Source organism: Bombus impatiens, unplaced genomic scaffold, assembly GCF_000188095.3.
Source record: "Bombus impatiens unplaced genomic scaffold, BIMP_2.2 scf_0525, whole genome shotgun sequence".
Classification (NCBI taxonomy): Eukaryota; Metazoa; Arthropoda; class Insecta; order Hymenoptera; family Apidae; genus Bombus; species Bombus impatiens.
Window position 1 is genome coordinate 189,648 of NT_176944.1, and position 25,534 is coordinate 215,181.

General features: G+C 34.8%; 1 protein-coding gene across 2 annotated transcripts in view; it reads left to right on the forward strand.

Moving 5' to 3' along the window:
* Window positions 1–25,534, forward strand: part of LOC100749250 (ras-related protein Rab-37) — a 177,784-nt gene that overhangs the window by 66,362 nt on the left and 85,888 nt on the right. For both annotated transcript variants that reach the window (XM_003491166.4, XM_003491165.4), the window contains one exon: window positions 7,198–7,308. In XM_003491166.4, coding sequence (XP_003491214.1) covers window positions 7,198–7,308 — 111 coding nt within the window. The remainder of the gene's footprint in view (window positions 1–7,197; window positions 7,309–25,534) is intronic.

Below are 25,534 nucleotides of genomic sequence, written 5' to 3' on the forward strand. Positions count from 1 at the left end.
GGCGCCGCGGCGAGCCTCGAGGCGGCGCGGCGTCCCCTTCATGCAGAATTTCCATTGAAAGATTCGCAGGACCCCCAGGGGGTGGTCGTGACGAGTGTCGGCGAATGTGTCGGCCTCAGGGGCGGAGAAACTTAATTCACTGCCCTCCCTCCTCTTCCTCTCCTTCCTTCTCGGCCTTTATCCTTCGCCGTTCTACTCTCTCTCTCTCTCTCTTTCTTTCTTTCTTTCGTTTCCTTTCTCTCTTCCATATCTCTGGGCTCACCTAGAACTCGAGTAAAGCTTACCCTCCAGTTCCAAACGAATTGAAAAAAAAAATAGCGAGAGAATTTCATACTTGTACCTTTGAAAAATGGTAATTTTGATAATTAATTTTGTTATCATTATCAGCGCGACTCTGTATTCCACTATGTGTCTCCAATTCCTTGTAAAAGGTACTTTGTAAAAGAAGAAAGATAATTAGTAAGTCGTTCTTCCTTTGATTGTTGTAGCCTTTGCTTACGTCCGCGTTATCTTATACGCGAAATTCTATTTTAATAAATCACCAATCAATTGAACAATAAATATATTTGTTTATTTGAAAAATTGATCTTCGATTTCAGTGTGTTGCTTCTTCTTTGTAAAAATGTTAGAGAATATATGTGTCCACGACTGTTCAGTCTCTGAACTTACAGAATTTGTCTCATCAGAAATGTTTATATTTTGAGTACCTGATAATTGCTTTGTTGGCTTCAGTATACTGTCGATTGCTCGTTCTGGAATTTTAAAAGGATAATCGTAACTCTAATTTTAAATAGAAAACTGTCGGAATTGTTTAAAATGAAGTTCCACCGTGCTTTCAGGTGCTGTGATAGTTTCTTCGTAAATTGAATTTTCTTCCGTTTCAAAATTTCCGTGTTCTTTTTCCTTAAGAAGCTTCCATCTTTCAAATTGCGTTATACAATTGGCAATTTTTTGATCGTCCTACTATATTCGACTAGAAGAGAGCGAAGTTAATTCGACGCTTGTTCTTCGATCTCGAATTTCGAGTTTAGCTCGAAATTTCGGGCGAAGACTGCTCTATCAGCGTGAATTAAAAGCGATCATGCGAAAGAGCCAATACAGCATGAACGAAAAAAAGACAACGTCGATCGACGAAACGAAACTTCCGATGGCCTGTTTTACGCGAAAGAGCGATTCCACCTTTTGCGACAAAGCTTCTCGGTTCGCTTTTACAGCTTCTCACGTCCGATTCCATCTAATCGACAGCTTTTTCCTCGTCAGGAAGAAACGACTACCATTTGTTCCATTTGTTCTACCGATCGAGGAACAAATGAGTTGTGCAATGTGGGCTGGGTAAGAAAAAGAAGTAGCTACTTCGATATCAAATAAACTAAATCGATATCAAAAAAACAACGAGTCCATGATACGTAATAATTGAGATTTAATTGAAATCATATTGATTTATTTAGTTCATTCAGTGGTTGATTCATTGAACGCAGAAAGTAAATTCGAAATTAAAAAAACAAACAAAAATACCTGAAGTATCCGTGACTGGACTAGAGCTTCGTAAAACGGAGAAGAGAGGAATCAAATCAAGCAAACCAATTAATTTGTTACACGATCATACAATACCAGTTGATTCTTAACCGAGACCCTACGAACTCGATTAACACGTTCGCTCCAGCTCCGATTTTCATTTCGTACTGTGCTATAAGCTGAGAGCAAATCTTCGTACGATAGCCTGTCTTTATATCGTGAAATACATTTTCACAATTTCAAGACGTTTATTTCAAACGTCATCCAAGTCGACACCAGGAATATTCTAAAATAACATGTCCATGTTCTTACTCCATTTTTCAAAAAGAAAAGAAGGAAAGAAAAGCAAATGTAATTAACCAATCCTCGTATATCTGATTGGTAATAATATTGTAAATAAAGGTAACTTTATCACAACACGATGAAAATTCTACTTAAAAAGCAACAGATATTCTTTGATAAGATAAACTTCGCAAATTTTAAACACGGTTTTCTCATTTTGCAAACCAATGAACATAGAACAGTTAAGCACTGGAGCGGCTGGACTATCAGCCGACTCGAGTGCGCGTTGTACGCAGTGACCGTGTTAAGTGAATTATAAAAATCCTTCAGAAATGAAAAAGAATGGATAGAGCAGCAGCGATACGAAGGTTCGTAAGGCGGAGAAATTACATGTTCAGCAAAGAGTCCCAGCTGCATATCCCTAAGGGTAATGCAGGTGGAAGCGGTTGGTCGTAATGTAATAATTTGCCCGTGGCCTGGGTCAAACGTCGAGTTCCGTTCGCAGTGGACTCTGTTCACAGGTGTGTCGTGAACGAACAGAAAATGAGAGAGAAATAAAAAGTGACGAGGAAACGTCGCGAATAATTTCGGGCCCATCTACCGATGGCCACAAATTTATGACGAGGTAGTAAAAGTCTGACTGACTAATTCTGTTACTTTTACGAGCTTCGCGGATAAGACCGGACGACGCGACGGTCATCATTTCACGTTTGCCTGCTTTCGTTGAGAATTCTCCTGTTAGTTTATGATCCTTTCATTTCCTTATCTTCCCTCCTTTCTCTCTGTTTTACATTCTCCGCTTATTTTTCCCTCTTCTTTCCTGGTTTTCTCTTGCTCTGCATTTCTCTTCGTTTTGTCTCCCTAACTTTCGTGTTACACGGTGGCTAGTGAAAATATTGTAGGACCACCCCTGGGAATTTTCCAGATATTATATTTCATTTTGAAACATTTCGAAATTTCATTATCGATGTAATGAAAATCATGATGCGGTTGTCGTGGGTGTATTGGTCGAGTTTGATACGAATTTGAAAATGTATTTGGAAGTTAGAAGATATTTATTGGAACATTTCGCAAAAATCACCGAGATATCTGAACGATCGATCGTGTATTACTCGACATCAATTTTTCTCAGGAGCTCCTTTGTCGAGTCCCACTCGACGTTCTTTCAGACCCACTTTTTTTGTGAAACGTGCGAAAGAAAAGCAGGATTGCATCCTGGAAATGATTTCAAGATATATCATACACTTAGAAATTATAAAATATAACAATAGCGTGAATAAAATTGGTATTTAATTGAATTTGTTTCCCCTTTTATTTATTTAAATTGCCTTATTTTTTGGTTAAAGTAAATTTCAGATAAAACACTAAAAAACGTCTGGGAGCTGCTGCTAACGAAATTGAAATAAAATTCGGAGTGCAAATTCTGTAGCACTAATTCTAAGTTCAAGATTACTATTCACATTGTATACTAACTGCTCATCAAATATACGTTTGTAATAAACGTAACTTCTACATACATTTTTCGATTGCTGTCAAATATTACTATCGTAATTACGACAGTCGTGTCTCACTGTAACGCTAACGAAGTTTCAAAATGTTTCGTACAACGTATATAATACATTCATAAAAATCTTTTATGGTGAATGTTCGTACACTTTCGTGAGCCACTTTATATCTCTTCACATAGCTACTTTCCATTCTAACTTTGTTATTACAAGCTTCACGTATTTCAATATGAATTAATTCGAATCTTATTTACTATTCTAAACAAGTTCGATATCTTGGTCGTTGATACCAGTTTCAGTAATAAAAAGCATACTTAATGCGGTGAAATATTTTCATAGACAAGGTAATAAGCGGCATATCTCTATTATCGACAAATGAAGATAAAATAAGACAGCGATCGAACGAATTTAAACTAAATATCATTTCCTTTGTACTTTATACGTTCTCCTAACGATTCTCGGTACTTTCCATCGTAATTAATGTCTCTTGCGATTTTATGGAGTTTCTGAACCGAAAGAGGATATTCTTAACAAGATAATAAACCGAATAGCCATTTCTATGCCCGAACTGAACTCTTATCTTCGCATCTAGCACTCGAAATGACTACCTTTCAATTTCGACGCAACCTGTTCGAACCTAATCATCGATCTCTTTACGAGCTGAAATTATCCAGGTGTTCCATCAATTCGCGAACCTATTCGATACATTGACACGTGTTATGATACTTGACATTCAAAGTACGATTCAGGCCTCGCCGTTATAGCCATTTGCGTGTGATATATTTGCATATTGTACACGTATATCTAAATAATAATCTAATCTATATCTTTGAAGTTTCAAATAATAAATTGTTTAAGGAATAACTATTACCGTTCACGTCAGGAACAATCTAGTTATTGAAAATTCTGTTGAAATTTCAATGAAATTTTCATTACATCGTTACCGAGATTCTATCACTTACATCTCGGAGTATTATACTTTATTATTACATGTATGGAAAATTATATACTATAAGATATTTATTTATTTTCATAGCAATACGTATATTGTTCGAACGAATATTTAATAATCATGTTTGTGTGTACCTGCTCATCTATTCAAATTTTTCTCCAAACTGACTGCCTTCGTATCACAGCAAACTGTACAATCTTTTATCGATCACCTGTTTACGAGTTCGAGATGTTCAGACGCGACGAGTTTGTCAGCTGCTCCGTGAGGATATCTGATATCGTTTAATAATCAAAATAATCAATTCTCTGAAAATGAGCAAATAGATCAATGATCCAAAAATTCATAAAATATATGTGTGAGAAATTATCTTTCTCCTGTTAGGTATTTTTCCATACAACTTGCGTTTCGATTTTTCGAATACAGATTGTTTATTAACGTACATTAACTAATCAGAAATGTTCTATCTGGCAACTGTTATAAAAGCATTTTGTATTTATCAGGAAATTCCTCTCGGGCAGAGAGAAATGGGATATTTATTATCAAGAAAGTCGTAAGGAATGTAAAGCCGTAATAACGAAATTAATCGTAGAAACAAATTAGCCGTTAACATCTAATTTACAATATTTTACCACATTCTTCGTTTGTCATTATGTTCAAACAACGAATACATCTGACTGCAACTGTTACAAAAATTAGAAACGACTCGTTTTAACATCCACATCGAACATCAACATCGCTTGAAACATTCCACTTGAACATTCCTATGATATCCCGTAGGAAAAATTCGTCGTCGCGTCGTTGTAATTCATCTCCTCTAACCAACCGATAATGGCACCTGTGCCTTTCGCACTCTGATGCCTACGACTGCATAAACCAACACTCACGCAGTGTGCTTTCGTGAGTATGTGTTTGAATACACGTTTACGGAAACGCGAATATATTTCTATAGGCGATGGTATTAGTAGCGCGTGTAATTTTTTGTACAATAATAAGAAAATATTTTATAGCGATATTTTAGGTTTCAATGTGATAATTATTTTTTGAAATAATAAATACTTGAATAAATATTATTATAAATAAATATAATAATAATAATAATATTAGAAAGATTAGTATCATTAGAAGTAAATAATTACTAACTGATATTACTAATATTATTGCTATTATTATTATTATTACTATTATATAAGCATGTATTAATATTTATTTATGCATCAATTATTTTATGAAATAATTACTATATTGAATATTATTAGTATTCTATGATTAGTGTTATTAGAAGCAAATAGTTATTTGCTAGTATCATTAATATCAGTGATATTAATATTATCAACGTTAATAACGTCGTTAATATCATTTGGTTGCAATTAATTAATTAATAATCTTTTATTCTATAATACTTTTACTGTTTTCAGACAAGTAAAACAAAAAGAGATATTTCATGGCCCGATGTAACAAATGTTTTCTAAGATAATAAATAACTAAAGGAATTAATAATAAGCATATACACTAATAATAATACCAATATGTAGTACAGTAATATTAATAACAATAATACTAATAATATCAGAATATTGTCAATAATTAGTCAATAAAAAATTGTATAATGTATGGTATTCTTATAGTTTCTAGACACCATACGTCATAGTATTTTGAAATACTGTCAGAATATAAAATGGTACCTATCTGTTCCATTAAATGTTCCATAAAAAATACGCATGTCCGTAATAAAGAATCAGAAAACAAAAATAGGCGGATGTAGTTTGAGTTTTGCTTTTCTTCTATAAAATTATACGCGTGGCCGAACTTGTACCGATGGCGAAGCAGGTGCCATCCTGGCTCGTAATGTAATAATCCAGCGGGTCAAACGGCTATTGTCGGCTACAGGTGTTGCCATCGAGGAACGGCCACAGTCAAAGTGCAACAAAGTTGACTGCCGACCGCAGCCTTTATGGGACCACACAGCGCGCCACGGTTCATGGGAGAGAAATCGAACCATGCGTTACGCGTAATTTGAGAAGCTACCACCGGGCCAAGAAAAATCGTAAAGGATGCTCCTGCTCGCTTGTAATTACAGGGTTGCCTCTAATTGAAGCGGTATTGGCAGAGGGGAACTAGGATTTCGACAGGAAGTTCGAAGGTTATAGGTTCGTTTTGAAAATGATTGGAAATTGATTGGTGACTGATTGGACGATTTCAGGATATCTGGAAAAAATTGTTCGTCTATATATAATCTACATACCTACTTGAAATCACTTGCGCTCTTTAATCTATTTTTCAGGACAGTTATTGTAATTCAAAGATTTAGGACAGTTGTTATAATTTTGTCCAACTTGCCAAAGTTACGGATAAATTACGTTGTAACAATACATCCAACTTTGTGCAATAAAGGGGATGTAAATTAAAGAAGAATTACTATCGATTGGAGAACTGACAATCGTAGTAGTTTAAGTCAAGATTTTCACAATTTAATCGCAAATCGTAACTTTTATCATGCACCAGATTCCAAGTAGCATCCATTTAATTTTGTAATTAAATAAATTTATTTCATGCTACGGTATAATTTTTTTTTATAATTTGAGGAAATATAATGAGCTTTTTTAGAACAATAAACGCAAAATGTAACGCAAGAATGACAATGGACTTATAACGCTATGATTCTTAATCCTTCAATTAGTAAAATAAATCTATATTCTCATCGATCGTCAATTTAAATCCTACTTTGTTGCAAATAAATCTTCGATCAAGATAAAAGTGGCCACTTTAAAATTGATCCCGGAAGCGGTCAGGGTTTTGCACGGGATATTCATTCGAAGAACGATATCGTGAAGTCCACATAAACGGTGTTCAATAAAGAGATACTTTGGCTTGATTGACGTGCGCTTGATAAGAAAGCGATAGTGATCGAGGACTTATGACTTCTCTTTCTTTTTTTGATCGCAGACAATCCTCCTGGGCGATAGCGGTGTTGGTAAGACATCTCTGCTGGTCCAGTTCGATACCGGAAGATTTCAACCGGGAAACTTCGCAGCAACTGTCGGCATCGGCTTCACGGTACGTGCCACGTCAATATTCAATATTTATTTGTTTGTTTAGACGAAAGCCAGTGGCCGTGGAAGCATTTGACTTGCAATCCGAATGCAGATTTTGTGCAAAGAGCACAAAACCGATTCGATGAATATAACAAGAAATCAGGTTGGAATTTTGTAAAATATTTATTTAATTTTTTTACTCTTTGAATATCATTCTGTGAGAAGATTGGAAGTTTGTGTTTGAAAAGGAACTTTGATATTCTACGTTAATATGGATCGGATTAATGAGAAGAATTGAAAGTATTTAGAACAGGATCGATGAGCAAAAATGAGATTTGAAATTTTGCGTTTGGAATAGGATTATCGACACAAATTTTACAAGTCAGTTGTCCGCATCATTGACTTTCGTTCTTTCAACCCCTTAAGAGATCGGTAAATATTAGGAAAATAGTGTCAATAAAACACACGTCTTCGTTGCATTGCTTTATTAAAGAAATGTCTACGAAACGATATCAAAAATAATTTTCCAGCTGAATCTTGTAATTATTACGATATTATGGAGCATTATGGAGATAAAATGTTCTATCTTTCGCGATACATATGGCAAAAATGTATCTTAAGGGGTTAACCTAATAAAATGATCATGAAGTATCTATCAAGAGCAGATATGATTTAGCGTAAGTATTGATTTATTGATTTTCATGAGAATAACAGTGACTTGGTTTTTGAATTTTTCATCGCACAAAAAGATAACATCGATTAGTCTTTATTTCTACGTTTCCTTAGGATGTACTCCGGTTAAATGGATAAAAAGAAGTTGATTCTCGAATAACGTTGAAGCTTTGTTGAGAGCGTTTTATGGATATTATTCTTAATTGCAACGAGGAAATACTCGATCGTTGGCTGAAATAAAATTCTCCTTCTAGAGTTCGCTTCGCCAATTAATTTTATTCCGTACTCGATTTTGTCCTACTTTCTTTACTTTACTTACCTGCTTTCATTATACCTACCATTCCTAATTTTCCCCAATTATTTGACTTCATTTATTTTCTAATTTGAACTCGCTTCCTATTTCCACCAGCTGTCTGACAGTCTTCCAATTAATTCCTTTATTCTGTTAAAGCCATCGCATAACGTATTATTCGACGAATAATACTTTTTGAAAATACTTTTCATACCAAACCTATACTTAAACATACCTCAAAATAACTGAATTATGTCAAATTTTCTGTAGTCAGAACTCAGAACATTTGCATTTAAATCGAAGATCGACAATTAATATTATCATTATACATCTGTGTTATGGAGTATCTATCATTAAAAATAAAAAAAAAAAAGAAAGAAATTCTAAATTTCGATGCGTTGGGTACTGATATAATATATTCTACAAAATCTTAGAATTCGTGTCGTATATGTTCATTGTACAATAATTTTCCTACAAAATTTCAGAATACTAATCACATAATAGAAAAGTTCAGAATATCATTCATATAACATGCGTTTACTGTAAATCACGTTTTTCAGCAAAACCTCAGTGTACGCGTATCCATGAAAATATACTTTCGTCTTGCGATAACTTTCCTACAAGATTACAGAATATTACATATTTATATATAATCATACGGAGTACATTATTCATATAATATATTTTACGCTATAATCCCTTTTTTAATGGTGTACGCCATAAATGTATTTTTAAATCAGTAGAATCGCAAATTACGGTTTCTACGGTGAAATATCCTCTTCTGGCGTGAATCTTAAACGAATTATAAAGTGCCATTTCCCTTCGTTAACGGGATTGCAAACGAACGAAATTTGATGCAGAGAAATATTAAGAAAACGTTGCGCGTTTTACAGGCGCAATTTCTTGCGTTTACAGGCGTCGCGGTGACAGCCCATTGCGACGCAGGGTCGCGCGTCACATTTGCGTGTATCAGCGTCTACCAATGCGAACGATGCATTTATGCATGAGGCTGAAAGGCGCGCGCGACGCTTTTACGCGCTGCCTCGCGGACGTTTACTTGCACGCGCGCGCCCACCAAATTTACGATCATTCCTCGGCTATGTATTTGTCACTCTTACGTCTTGAGTTCTCCAAGTATTTCCATCTTTTTGTATGCTTCATATTTCAAAAAGAGAAGGAGAGAATATTTTTATTAACCCTTTTAACCCTTCAATTTCTATAAGTAATTTAGATTACGATGTGACGTACGCGTGAGTTTTGTCAGTTTCTAATATCTCGCGATGTTTTATCACCGATACAATAGAACGTATTAACGCATTAATTTGTTGATAATAGAGAAATTAATTATTTGACAATAGAATATGTCGATGACTAAAGTTTCGCGATGTTTTATCACCGATACAATAGAACGTATTAACGCATTAATTTGTTGATAATAGAGAAATTAATTATTTGACAATAGAATATGTCGATGACTAAGTTTCGCGATATTCTATCACCGATACAGTAGAACGTATTAACGCATTAATTTGTTGATAATAGAGAAATTAATTATTTGACAATGGAACATGTCGATGACTTGTTACAGGTACTGCAGAAATATCAATTTGTAGCGCTTTTTGGAGAAAAATAGTTTCAAAATTCAATGTTAGTTTATCATTAAATAGATATCTAGTCTTTGCATTGTATTCATCTTTATCAGTGATTGTTGTTATTTCTATACTCAGAGGTAGGATCACAAAAAAAACCTTTATTGCACGCGCTTAAAAAACTAGGGATAAAAACAAAAAAGCATCTTAAGCCTATCGATTAAATCTATCGATTGTAACTGGGATTATCTTCTACTTACTATTTTTTATAACTAATGCATCTGCATATGGATGGCGAGCACGAACTCACGTTGTCATTTTCAACAATGGTATTGTTAATTTGCTTGCAAATTGTACGTTGATCCTTTTTAGGAGGATAAAATGATGTGTAAGAAGGAGTAAGAAAGTGGATCGTGGTTCTTCAAAATATGCCCATGTACATAAAATACAATAAACGAAAATATTATTTTTGATAAATTTATATGAAGCACATATAAATGTAATTTTTATACAGCAGAAAGAAACGGTCAAGAACTATTTGTTGCGTATAAAAACTCAAATTTCAAAGTACACTTACAATACATGTACAGTAAGCCATCGATGTCAATTCTTATAATTCCTATTGTAGTGAATTATAATAAAGCGAACGAGGAATGTAAAATTGCGAGTAATGCGAGAAAGCAACTTCCGAGTGGTGCTCGTAAAGCTCTAACAATATAAAAGCAATTACAAAAACATCAGCTCGTCAAATAGGCTGACTTGCAATTTTATTACAATTTTTAATACTTTCGACTAATACAGTTCGATTCGTAAGAAAAATGTCTCACATCGATTAAAGAATTGACCGATTAAATAATTTTAATAAATATTCTAACATAAAGCTTTCAAATGTAAAATTCTACAGTTTTAAACTCTGCGCGAATTCTCATTCTGCACTGCATCCACGAACGTGAAATTTTCACACAGAATTAACAACATTAACCAAGAACAATTGCCTAGGGTAAAACACGATTTTACCAATACAGAATTTATAACCTTTTACATTAAACAATATCGCATGATTATATGATATGTGCGATATATGAGGAAAAGTTTGCTTTACTTTAGTCCATCATCCATCGCTTTAGTCCGCCATCCAGCCCATATCGAATCGCAACAGGGGATAGCAGTCGTTTATTCGCGATACATGAAGTAATATTCAATATCGTCTAGTTAATGAACACGTGAGTCGACATAAATTACAATCGCGAAACGTATCCGCGATAAACACACCGTTGGTGGCTTTTGTTGTACCGTGTACAATGTGCACACAATAATCGAATACATAAGCATCGCCGGCCAGATGAAATTCAGTGATCGATTATTTTTAATCTCGAACGGTATCCTTTGGAAATTTATAATTTTCCCGTGATCATATTATTTGGAAGTTCGATTTTGAAAGAGCGTAGTAATTCGATGTTTTAGATCTGTTCGATGTTTTAACGATCAAAATTTATGAATGATATACAATATAATGCATAAATGATATACAATATAATGATAAATGATATTTATGCGCGAAGAAAGCTTATGGTCTACTTTCATTAGCTCGTACTTCTTGAACAATGAAATAAAATTGGCCAATTAGAATTTGTTCATTTACTACGGTTGAAGGTAATTACGCGACAAATATAGTGCTCCTTTTCTACATCTTTCATTGTAAAAAATGCGACGAACCGTTTTTGGTTACTTGATAATTTTAGGATAATTAAGTATATATACCATATTATCTTTCAAGATTAAATTTCAGGATTAATCGTGATCGATATATGTTCTTTCCTTTAAATTTATCACTTAGAAGCAGTTAACTGGCTTCTTTGATATCGAAAGCTTTAGGTTGAAGTTATTAGTGGAGAATTGAATCTCTTCCGAATGAAAACTACCCAGGGATGTCATAAATATTCATTGGGCGAGAAGGGCACAGAGATTGATCGAGGGAATTTTCTCTAATTATCATCGTCCAGACGCTTTTCACTTGTCTCGTTTCGTGGGATGAGTTGACGTGGTACGAGCCGTTAATGGTTTTCCCATTTGTAGTTCTGCTTCGCCTAACTATGATTAAGGAGAAACGAAGGATTTCATCGAGTCACGTCTGTGAATAAAATAATTAAGTACCTGACGTAATTCTATCAAATTCTTTATTCTCCAACTATGAAACAGATTTTTCAAAAATCGACGAGCTGGATTAAAAAAAAGAAAAGAAAAGAAAGAAGCATTTAAATTATGCAACGTCAACTTGTACAAATTGATCAAACTCCTATTTTAGGAAATGGATACTTCATTTCCTCGCACAAGAGACCCGAAATTCGAATTCTGATTCGGACGTCTCGGTCGTACGTATCGAAATTTAATAGAAATCGAGGGAACTTCCAGATGGAAATCGGTATTCCTCAGGTTTATACGTACACTTTCAAGTCGTGGCGGACGGACAGCTATCCAGGCAGCGGTGCACCGTATCGTCGAGAAAGTTGAAATTGCTCTATCAAACAGCCGTTCCACTCGCAGATTTCTCTCGTAACACGTGTCTATCTCGTGATGGCCGTGTTTCGTCTCACGGCTTTCCCGCGAAACTTTCGTCTCGTTACGAGTGTCTCGCGTCCATACAGGATCTCGATCGAACCTGGTTCTTCCATTATACGAAATATTAATTATACGATATATAAACTTATCGTTTGTTAATTATTTCATAAAGTTATTTCTGGATAGTTTGTATTCTAACGTTTCAGCGTTTATGTCGTATCTGTTAGTTTCAATGCTTGCAAATTGCAGCTCCAATTGAATCGTTTAAAAGCTACATTGATTGCCCTCGTGCATCGGAAAGCAAAGAAAAGCAACGATATTAGAAATATCGTGTTTTAAAATGTACGTTGAAACGTATGATCGTTCGTGCTGTCTTTATTGAAACGAGCAAACGATGTATTTATTGAAACAAGCGATTCGTTTTTTGAGAAATTCAGTGTAAACGAAATTGTGAAACTTACACAAAGCGGAGCTAATTTTAGTTTCGCTTTACACAAGTTCAATTTCCACCTGGACGTTAACATTTTCAATTAAAACGGCTACAAACTTTCAATCGCGATTAACTGAACGCTAACAAGAAGTTCGTGGAAAAGTATGAAAATGCAAAATTGTAGGAAGAAAGAAGAAAAATTATAATACAACATTTATGTAGGCTATATTTAAATTATTACAAGAATCTAATATAAATCCATTATGCGCTGCATTATTATACTTCTCACCATCTGAGAACTCTTTAACGTTATTATTTTCAATTAAAACGGTCGCAAGTTAGCAATCGCCATTAACCCGCCTTTAACAAGAAGTGCGTGCAAGATATACGAAAATGATAAAATGATAAAGAAGGCTAAGAAAGGTCTCTACACAGTATTTCTACGTTATACTTAAAGCACGATGGTCTGTTGTCACGAACGAGGCCGAAACAAGCCTCGTGTTTTCCTGTAATCGCCGGTTGTAGTTTTACGCGTACGCGGAACGAGGCGGCGCACCGGCGGGCAAACGTCGGTAAAAGCTAATTAATTAGCATGAACTTACAGTTCAAATCCGTTAGAGTTAATCACCGTGCACTGGATCGAACAGTACGAGTTTAGTCCTAATTAAAACCTTACGCAGATTTCACGTTGGCCGGAGTTAATTAATTTAACTTGGGTCCAACGACGACGTCGCGTTGCTGTTTGTAGCTGCATAATTAGAGGAAGAAAAGACGTAGGCTGATGAGCCTGTTGCCATCTATAGCTCTAGCTATTAATCTTGTACCGGTCGATTGATTGAGATAAAGATATTTGTAGAATACAGATTATAGTTTCTTTTTTTTTCATTTTTATATTGTCGACAGGAATAACGTTTGCAGTAATTATTAGTTAGTTAGTTTATTGATAATTCCATTTTTTAGGACAAAGGTGTGGTTTATGTTAAATATTATCTTTACTCATCCCTCCACTCCCACCACAAACGCTTTCTTACGTGTATTGCATTTAAATCCTTTCCTATTTTCACTTTATCCCATTTACTCCTTCTCCAGATACTCTTGCTTCTCCTTTTTTCTTTTTTTCTTTTTTTTTTTAGTAATTATCATTAAATTATCATTTTTAGTAAAAGAATTATTTCATGTACGTATTTCATTGTTATTCGTGTATTTGATTTCTTGAAAATGAACTAATGAAGTTATACAGAAGAGTTTACAAAAGAGAAGAAAATAAAATTTCTTTTACCTACAAAATATTAAAATTCAGATGTTAGAATTATCCTCTTATATAAATGATCGTCTATATTTTTTGACCTATATTAATATTGTTAATTCTTTTTATCTGTGTTGTGATTCTTCGCCACATGTTCAACATTTACGATATTTCATGTGCATTTTTGGGGAATTGAAATAATAGTAGGAAATAAAAATTAATTTCGAACAATAATAAAAAAATGTCATCGAAACATTCCGCTTGTTCAGAATGGAAAACAAACAACATTACATATGTAGGAAAAGCATGGTAAAAAAGAAGTCGATGCGTATCTGGGTTAATTAACTTTTCGTAGAATTTCACATGTATTTTATGAAAAATTATTTCATTCCATTATTGATTTAATTAACTCGGTAGTAGGTTGAAGATGAAAACTGGACAAATTAGAAGAGAAAAGAAAAATGAAAAGAATCTTACGTGTTTTATCTTCTGTAATTAAGAAAAAAAACTAAAAAAAAAAAAAAAAAGGAATAAACTTACGAAACTTCCTTAAGGCTTATGACAAAACGACAACGACAGTTTGAGAACAGGATCGAAGGCAAGTTTGCGATTCACGAAGCTTTCGCTTCTTCGACGCAATTCCCAGTCACTAGGACGTTCTAACGAATTACATAATTATCGAGTCAATGAGATTCAGATCAAGCGAGGCAAACAGATAAGCACCATACAAGCGATTGCGTAATGGTGTACCGTCACTTCCGCTCCGTACGTGCAGTACACGTCGAATATTTACGTCAGAACTCGATTCTGAGATCGTGAAAGTGGAGAAAGAAAGCTCGTAGAAGAGCGTCAAATACAGTTAAGAAATGATATAGTTGAACCGATAAGTCGTAGCGCACATTTTTTTTTTATAGTTTGCGAGAAAAATTATTTTTTATTAAACTGATGGTTTTCTTGAAAAAAAAGGACTCTATAGATATATTTTCTATTGAATTTTTATTTACTTCCTAAATATGAAAAGAAGAAAGTTTTTTTTAGAAAAAACTACTATAATTATCAATTGAAAACCAGTTAATATTACAAAACCAAGACGAAAACTCTTGATGCGATTTATCCAATTCACCGTTTTATCTTGTGCAACCTTTTCTTAGAAAAGATTTCAAGGATGTGGAAAAAACGAATTCCTCTACTTTTATATGATTTATAATGATTTATTATGATTTATGATTTATCGAAATAAATTAACGCTATAAAATTACAGATAAAAAGAATGTGGCTTGGTCCACGACAATTTTCCTCTCGTCGCCATAATTGTCTAACAATTTATCGAATACGTAATACGATAAAATACCAAGTTTTTCTTTTTTTGAATAACGATGATTAATCTTTCTTATTGAACTCGATGGTCGATTTTTGACGCGATACTTGGTCGCCCAGTGGAGCACGATGCTCTTACACTTGATCGACCTCTGCTCTATTTTAAAGTATCGCATTTACACTCGGATACTCTTGGCTGGCCGTTGAATCGGTAGCAGTAATACGCGTTAATAACTGTTCGATTATTTTTATTCCTGGTGCGATCGACCAAACGTTAATGCGACTATACGCTCGAACGGTTGGATTGTTCGTTTCCGTTTCTCTTCCGGGTATTATTAGATGTGCATATGGTAGGATGAAAGCTTCGGTATATCGTATAAACATATAATAAAACACAGACGTGGCCAAAGAATATTTCATGATTATTCAATTAAATGTACCACTTATAAGCTATTAGAATTCGAAAAAGGTAGAAATCGAAAAGAAAGAAATGTTGAGAAGATGGATGGAATTGGAGAGAAAAAAAGATGAACGAAGAGTCGAAGGAAAAAGTCGTCGCTACGAGTGACGGAAGTTTTAATCTGAGAAAATTGTGGATGAAAGCAACGAAACCGTAATAGAAAAATTTGCATGTATTACTGCCAGATGTATTATACTGCTTTCAACGCGTGGAGATTTATAAAGGAGATCCTTTAGATAAGTACGAATACTATTGTTTTGTGTACTTGCCGTGATTGCTGAAAGTTTTTAGTAATCTGAACTCCTATTTCGGTTAAAATTATGCACGAGTATAATCCTTCTTCTAGAAACTTTAATAACATCGTGTTTTATAAATTAATGAACATAGGTCTGTGTATCTGCGGAATAACCCTTAATACGAATGAAAAGAATGCATTTCTACCTTGATACTTTGCTAATTGTATCAAAACGACGAAAGTACATAATCGATAAAATTTAGAAATTTATACAAATCCAACAAGTTCGTGTCAATTTTGACGAGGCAATGATCAACCGAACTTTGATACTATTAATTTGTTCTATTAATTTTATAACAAAAGACGCTTAAAAATCGTGAAATTGTAAAGGAAAATAAAAAAAAAAAGATCCACTAGCAGATACGTGAAATAAATTTAACGACAACCACGGCAAATTAACGCGTCGTTCAGAGGGGCGTGGGTCCGCGTTTTTTAAATTTTGTAAACGTTACGGGTGAGAAGCGTGAATCGTTGTTTGCCATTTTATTCGATTCGATATTCGTCTTCGAAAAAGCATGTGTACGTAAAATTGATCTTCACGGTATATCGTCAACAGTATGTTAAAATAATTTCATCTATTTTCTATCGTTGCAATATTTCTATGAAATTGAAATTCGCGAAATTGTCCTGCATTAATAACATCCTGCAAATATAGATACAAGAAAGCGTCTGAGTTAACGTGCTCTCAAGTCGCTGATCCAGGCTGAATTAAACGGATCAGGGTTAATAAGACTCGCTTATTTAACCAGTTCACAGACGGTTCGGCTGGTTTCGTGTCGAGTTGCCATAGTTCCGCGTTTCAGAAGCGGTGGCACGAGCGGCCCGCAAATTACAAACTTGCAAAACTTGATTGGCAGACCGGCCATTATTAGGTAATTCCAGGTAGCACCTGTGCCGGGCTATTAACCAAGCTCTCGATCAATCGTCTCGATGGCATACGGGACGAAGTGAATTTCGTGGAGGAACGGCCATAATCAGGGAACACGGGCAAGCGAAAAAAAGGTAAAAGGGGAAGAGAGCAAGAAGCGAAGACGAGGAAGAATTTGAAACGGAAAGGAGACAGGCCATTAATCGATCGGACGATGAGGGTTCCGGGAAGACTATTCTGCGATTAATTAACACTTTCTCAGCTTAAACAGGTTAATGGAATGATTGTGAAGCCAGCGAACGAAACGTTCCATCGATTAATAGAAATTGATGTGGGGATCATTGGGAATTGTTAGGTATGGGAAATTGAGATACGGAGGTGTATGGTTGCGGTTAAATGGAAAGAAACTGTATAATGGTGTGATTATGGGTACAGGATTGTATGGGTGAGACGAGTTGTATTGATTGTATGGTAGATTGAAGCTTTTGTTTCTAAATTTCGTAGTCACGCGTTTGTGCGTTGAAAGTATCATTGTGTGATATTTTAAGGTACTTTAGATATTCCAGATATAGATAGTTTAGATATTCTGGCAGATATCATAACTGTTACAAGACGAATTTTAAAGGTCCTCGTATAAATGTTAACATCTTTAATTAACAAATGTTAGTTACGAATAACTGTTATAAATGGTAAAAATTTGTTTTATTATTGGTAATTATTATCAATGATGGTAATGATCGCCAATCATTATCAATCATTATCAATTTCGTTTTGGTCGTGAATAACCATTATCGATGATGGAAATGTAATTTCAATTACGAGTAATCGATATAAATGACTGGAATTCTTTTTTGATTACCAGTGATCATTATCGATGGCAAACATTTTCTCTGATCACATTCGGCTTATTCGCGATCAGAATAGTTAAATATATCTTTAATCGTGTCATGTTTTGAGAAACTTTCTTAAAACCTGTTGATAACTGGCTTCCACTTGAACGAAAATTAATTTTTACTCAAAAATTTGTTTCTAAGAAATTCTTAGAGTAACTTCTCCTTTTGGAACTCAGTGTCTTAGATATTTTAAATATTAATTTCGAATTTTACAAATATTTAAGATTCAATGTGTATGTGTATCATTCAAAATGAATGTATACGCTTTTCGATTTGCTTGTAAGAGAACATTCATATTAAACATTTAAAAAGCTAATATCAATTTCATATAATAAAATTATATGAAAAAATACGAAATATGCAGAGCAAAACACTGGTTCGAATTTTTCGACGGTGAAACAGATTTCTTTGTGTGTATCCATGAAATTGTATTGTAATTTACCTAAGCGTTCACAACTTATGGATATGTTACGTTAACATTCAAAATAAAGCAATAGTCACGGATGATAATTTCACAAGAAACGAGAACACTTCTACACCGTATGCACGTCGTCCAAAACGACCTAAACGATGTTTTGAATAAAACACAACTGTTATCATTGTACGTACTAATACGTACGCAAGTAGAAACACGGTTCGCCTTGTTGGCTGAAACGAAGCGCGTGTTTCTTTGGATGCAAACACGTTGAAGGGTATTTCAGACGCGGTTTGAACACGGTCTCGGTTTGTAGAGATGGTACACGAGAGTCGCTGATCTGATTCACCCTTTGTGCATTTTCTACAGGGTAAATATTTGCCGAGGGGCACGCGAGTGCTGTATCCCTTGTTGCAGCGAGGCTACGAGAATCGATGCGGACTTTATTACTATATATATGGCAAGGAATCCTCTTTAACTATATTAATTTCATAATAGAATATTCCTGTATAATAATAGATCGATTATTATCAGTTTTGTTATGGTTATGAATTTCAAGAAGAATTTCAAGTTAAAGATCTTGCGATTTGCATAGTTCCTTTTCCATTCTGCCTGTTCATTATATCCTCGAAATTTATTATATAAAATTACACGTATTTTACGTTATTTTACACTTTAGTTAGCGTTTTAACAAACAACGTTTAGTTTATTTTTCTTTTAGATCAATTAGCTCGATTACGAAATTTGGAAATTTTTCACAATTTTATTATTGATGATATAATGATATAGTTGTCGGATCATTGTATCAAAACCATCTCATTGTAACTGTATTATACGTATGTTATTGGATTATGTCAAATTTATTTTTTAGCACACGCACAAAAAAGCTTAAATGTTTTTCTAAAAATGGTCTAGTAGAACAAAACTGTGTATGATCGAATATAGTCGAACTATCTCGGGCGAAATGAAATTGTCGAACCAGATTGTACGCCTGTTTATCCTTCTTATCATTCGCTTCTGTTTCACTAGTTGACTATCGTAGCGGAAATATCGACCTGCAATCGACCTGTCATGACCCACTTTTCGATTGCACGAGTTTCTTGTTTCATGTTTGTGGTTTATGGATTAAATTTGATTCGATTGGAGAATTTGAAATTCTTAGTCAAGGAATGATTAAAAATCTTAGTCCAGAAACAACTTTATTATTCTATATGTTTTTGTCGTTAGGAAAATCAACTGGGCTTTAATGTACATAATAAAATGTTCTGCAATTAACGCAGTATATTTTCAATTATTGCCAAAGTATGTTATACTATCACGTGCTAACATTATGAGATTAAATGTGAGAATTTTGTAATTATCGGCACATGGATGGAAAAAAAGGATGTGTCCGGGATCGGAATAAAAAAAGGAAAAGGGAAGAAGAAAAGTCGCAAGCGCCTCGTCATGCGGTTCAACCCCACTTGGCGCTGTCAATTTGGCTGATTTATTACTCTCTGCCCCTTTCGTCGTCAACCCTCGATAGGCTGGTTACATCGCATTAGAGCATCCTGTTCTCCGTCCCTTTTTGTTAAAGAAAAAATCCGTTTTACTTTATATCGATCGTCAAACCGCTGACAGCGCGGTTAAAATTATATCACGGAACAATTTTTTATATTTTATCGATATCAATTTTCCGCGGTTTTATTCTGCGAAAAGGTATTTTATTCTTCATATTCGTAGTTCTTCTCTAAAGTTTTTCAATATCGATGGAAACAATCATTGTAGCTACATTTGTCCTACACTTGTATACTTTATCATTTTATATTTGCGCTTTTATCTCAAGAGTTGTACGTTTAGTACAAGATCGACTCGGAACTACGCTCGGAAGCTTTTCAATTTTCGTATTAGGAAAATAAAAACGAAAAAGTTGCGCAATTAAACTCCATAGTACAGTTACGAAACCGCTATATACGTTTGAATCCGTAAGTTTAAATATCATAAATTTCGATGTATGAGAATAAAATTGAATTCTATAGAAACGTTATAAATCCTAGCGTAAATAAAATTGATAGATTGAGAAACATTTTACCGTTCAATTCGACGACTGAAATCCAGAATTCTCTCTGAAAATTCGCAACTCTTTCGAAAGAGTTAGAGAACTTCTCGAAACAGCACATAAACAGCGATAGAGTTTCAACGTTTATCGCTTGTTCGACGACGAAAAGCTTGATTTATTCGACGAAGCATAAAGCTTGCAACGAGCTTTCTAACACGATACACCAGGCAAGACCGAATAAGCTGAGAAAATTGAAATCTATCGAGATGCAAAAATAAGGAACAATAAGAGAAGAGCATGAAACGAATCGTTTCGAGCGATGGTAGACGCTAACGAGCTGGAGCAGAAGGCCCGTTCAGAATTTCTCGAGTACCGAGAGCGAATGCCTTCTTGGTCGATGCGAGCTTAAACTCGTTATCGTCTGTCTCATATCGGATCTCCCTTTCTTGGATTGCCGACTCTGTCTCCTTTCTCTGACGATGTCTCAAAGGACCGAGGGAATAATCGACCGGCAATTTTGCCCCTCTGCTAACCTCTGGGCCGTGTTCGATCGTTATCACGGAAAAATCTGATACCAGATTCCGCGAAGAATAACGATCGACTCGGTGGCCAGTTTTTACTTCGTTCTTTCCAATCGTTGAATCACGATGCGTCGATGTAGCGTAGTACTTGTAAAAGATCGCGATCGATTCAATTTTTAACTTCATGGCGAATCGTTCAGCTTCCTCGTTTTAGTGTCTTTTATCCCGTTTGATTGTTTATGTTTTGTGATTTTTGGTTTCGAGTGTTTGTCAAAGAATAAAGGGTGAAAAAATAAAATTAGGAAAATTAGTCGAATTTTGAATTTATCAGACACTTTTGTATAGGTATGGACATACAAGTGCATTTTGTCTACATTTAAACTCGAAGGAAATAAATTCGCGCAATAAGTTCGCACATTGGTGAACAAGGGAGGTTGACGAGGGGATGGCAATCTTTTTTGCGATTGTTCCACGGGACGGTGCCCCGACGAAAGCAAATCGACATAAATATTGATAACCGGACGGGTTGGAACGAAGAAACAGGACAGAAGAAAAGAGGAACGAAGAAGAAAGAGAAAAGGAGTCCGAGTTCGTGACCAGAATAACGACCGGGCCTCGTGCTGCGGTGCATGCACGAGCAAAAAGGCCCGAAAGAGATTCAAGCAACACTCTGGGGCCGTCTCGAATCGGCCGCAGAAACCGCAACCTCGACCACAATTCTCAAACGTCGCCTGGTGAACCATCGGTAGTAGCTGAGACTCGAGGAACCGCTTTGTATTGTGGGAAATTCGAGGATGTGGATTTGCTGGAATCCGACCAACTGTATTGTATCACAGACAATTCGAGCACGTAGTTCAGTGGAATTGATCTAAATGAGAAACACCAGTTGGACTGTTCAACAATTGTCTATTAGTTACAGCTTCGGCTAATAGGTTTGGTGACAAATGGAATTGGCAAGAATTTGCCCAATTAGAAATTAGTTTCCAGTTAATTAGAAGTTGCTTAGTAGTTCAAGACGAAGAATTTTCCTATTAATTTGAAAGTATTAAAGAACTACGAGAAAATTCAATAATCGAAACTATTTAAAAAATGATAATTAGGGCGAATAGAAATACGAAACTCTCACAATAGTCTCTTTTAGAATCACAATTATCCAATTGTTCGATTTATATACTGTTTGCTCGAACTGCGGACTTTCATGCAAACTCATACTTTCATGGACACAATAAAAGGAATAGAACTTACGTGAAGATTTCTACTTATCAAAAATTGTAATCAATACCCTACTTTGTCTATTTTTGTATATCTTTGTATATACAATGATTATGAGCATTTTGTAATAATGCATCTTTAAATCTCACGTAAATGCATAAAAATTTGCGATATACTCCTAACAAGTGTTCAAGTTCTAAAGGACAATTGAAATATTGATTAGGATCAACGAAAAACAAAGAGAAAAAGACTACGATTAGTTCAGTGGAAAAAGGTAGCATTGGAAAGCGTCAAAGTAGGATGTTCGTACGAAATTTAACGTCCGTAAGAACAAACATCTCGTTATCAGAAACAGGCCGTTTCCGGTTCGCGGATTGCTCCTAATTGCCTGTAACGCGCGTAGCATTACGCGTTACAAAAAGTTCCATGAATATTTCATCGGGGAGACGCAACAGCGTCGGTCTCGCGTGTTCGTCGCGTTCACCACTCGATATCGTCGCACTGATTTACGTAACGAGTCTCCTGATGATCTCGGCGACGCGTCGCGGTGGACGGAACGCTCGTTACATTCGGCCTCGATAAATTCGAATTACGTTTATACGCGAAGCGGTTCTTTCTACGCTGCGCGAATTAAACTGCACCGAACGAACGAACGAAATCGCGTCGATTTTACAATGAACGAGAGCGCTTGACGATGTTGTTACAAAGTATTTTTTATAAATAAACTAGCGGATTTTCATGCGAGCTCGTATTTTTGGGAATATAGTTAAAAAAAGTGGGATCGCGGTAGAAAATTGTCTCGCTTACAAAATATTATAGAATACTATACACTTTGTAATATAATTTTAATAATATGACTTTTTAACGTAGTAGAACATACTATACTTTGTACCGTAAAATATGATACTGACACTTTATCGTAGTATATATTGGATACTTCATATATATTTATATTATTTATTCAATGTATTATTTATTATTTATATTATTATTTATTTATTATTAATATATAATTTATTAAAAATTTGTTCGATATTTAAATAGGTGATTAATAAACTTTATAGGAAATTGTAAGATGCAAGAATAAACAGAAAGCATATGATACACAAGAAAGTAGAAAATATTCAAAGTAATGTACCTATTATGGAAATTTATCATATGGAAAATTAATATTTGGTATTTTTGTTTTTTCATTGAGGAATGTACTGTGAGTGTAAATACACTCAGGTGGAGGATTATATAATGTTTGATTTAAGGATTTGGATAGGACAGATGCCTACCTTTGAGTGGCATCTCCTTGAGTTGCACTGCAACAGCATATGGTCCACAGATTTGCATTTTCTGGCCGTTGAACGTCATTGTAAACATACGTTCAAATTTTCCAGTAGAACTGTACGACATGTTTTACGAAGATGCAGTTATTTCTAAAAAAATATTTCTATCACTAGTTAGAAAGATACAGTAGTAGAAGATAGACAAAAGATAGAAGATTAGAAGATCTGTTTATTTTCAACTAATCAATTACGAATCGATACTGATACGAATAAAATGACAATCCATAATAGTATGATTATAGTGTTAATATATTCTGTATTGCCTATCAATCAATATCCGAAATTCATATTTCTTTCAGTAAAACTATTCTACGAAGTTTGTTAAATTCTAATACCAGACATTTCGACAATCGTATTAATGGAAATATGGAACAGAAACTGTTTCTCGAACACTTGAACACCGTATTTTAATCCTTCCATTAGAATGTTACAAAGATGAAAATATGTTGTAACTATAATTATTCATTTGTACAATATTTACATTAAGTCATATATCATATTAAGTGATATATTAAAGTCATCTATAATATATCATGGTGAAAATTCTGCATAATTCATAAGCCAAATAATTAGTAACAACGAAAGATTAATGAACTCTTGAAAAGCATTGTAAGTAAATAAACAAACATTTACGAACATTTATGAAACATTCATAAGCCTGTATCTGATTCTTATTCTCGGTGTTTATCTATGATAACTTCATAACCGATCTTTTCACACCGTGTAACTTATCTTAGATTGTATACATCTTCCATCAGTGTATATTACAAGATTGCGTGTAACTTTAAATTCATGAAATTTTCATGCTATTCAGCGCAAACACTTCCTGCTCGGAAACCGCCGGTTTAGAAGGAACAATTACAAAATTAATAACTATTCATTAGTCATAGCGTTAGATGAAATAACGTATAATCAATATGAATTAACGACGTGAAAGATCTGTTTCAATTAAAGTTTATCCCTTTCAAATACCGAAACATGCCATTTACTTTACGTAACAGCTGGATAGCACGTTACCCGACCAAATTACATTGGAAAGTGAGGCAAACGATGACTTTATATAATCGTCCGTGCGAAATCATCCACGCTATCGATGATATTAATTAAAGAACGAACGAACCAATTAATATTCTTAATTCTTTAAGTCCTACCATCGTCGATAGACAATGAATCGAAAATTTCATGAATTATGGCTGTCGTCAACGAGCGACATTGAGGTCTCAATGAAGTATGAGGAAATTATCGACCAATCTGTTATCTAATTACCATATGAATGATTACAATTTTATTCTGCACTTCTTTTCCACGAAATAAATATTTATATTTGTACGTCAGCGTATCTTAAAATTTCATTCATTGACGTGTGTTACGTATATCGATAATCATATTCCATTCAACTTTTCATTTTTTCGCGTTTCGAAGTAATAATTTATGTGTCTCTACTTAAAGAATTAACTAACGATTCCGATTGAAATCTGACAGAAGCGTGAGATAATTAAACTTACCCGAGGAACGAATGTAAAAATACAAATAAAATACATCAGTGGAAAGAGTTCTGCGAAAGGACGTTTTTAATCTTTCAAAATGAAATAATCCTTGAAGAATACTACATAGAAAATATCTCTGACATTTCGCTGGAACTTTCATCAATCAAAGCGACGCGAACCTATCTTCCACACGCATTCACGTTAAAATACACGAAAAGGTCGTGCAAAAAATAATCCTCGATCGTTTATAACAATAACGAAATTCTACCGCAGAAATGGGTCGTGTTAAACATCTTCCATTGTTGCAGAAAAATATGTATCACCGATGGGATTCATTCAGAAAAGCTCTGGATACATCGTAGAAACGTGTATAATGAAACAAAAGAGCACATATACGCGGACTTTCCAGCGCGCGAATCGATGTTACATAATTTTTTCCTCGTAACCGAGGCGTTTCGATGAGGCTCCGCTAGGATTTATGTAATAGCCCCCCCGTAGGATTTACACCGGGAATTTACGTAAGCCCCCGCCGCGTTGGATTTACATTGGAAATTCGAGGAAGTGCGGCCACGCGTGCACCGCGAGTGCATTAACCGCGACACGTTAATTCTTTCGCGAGG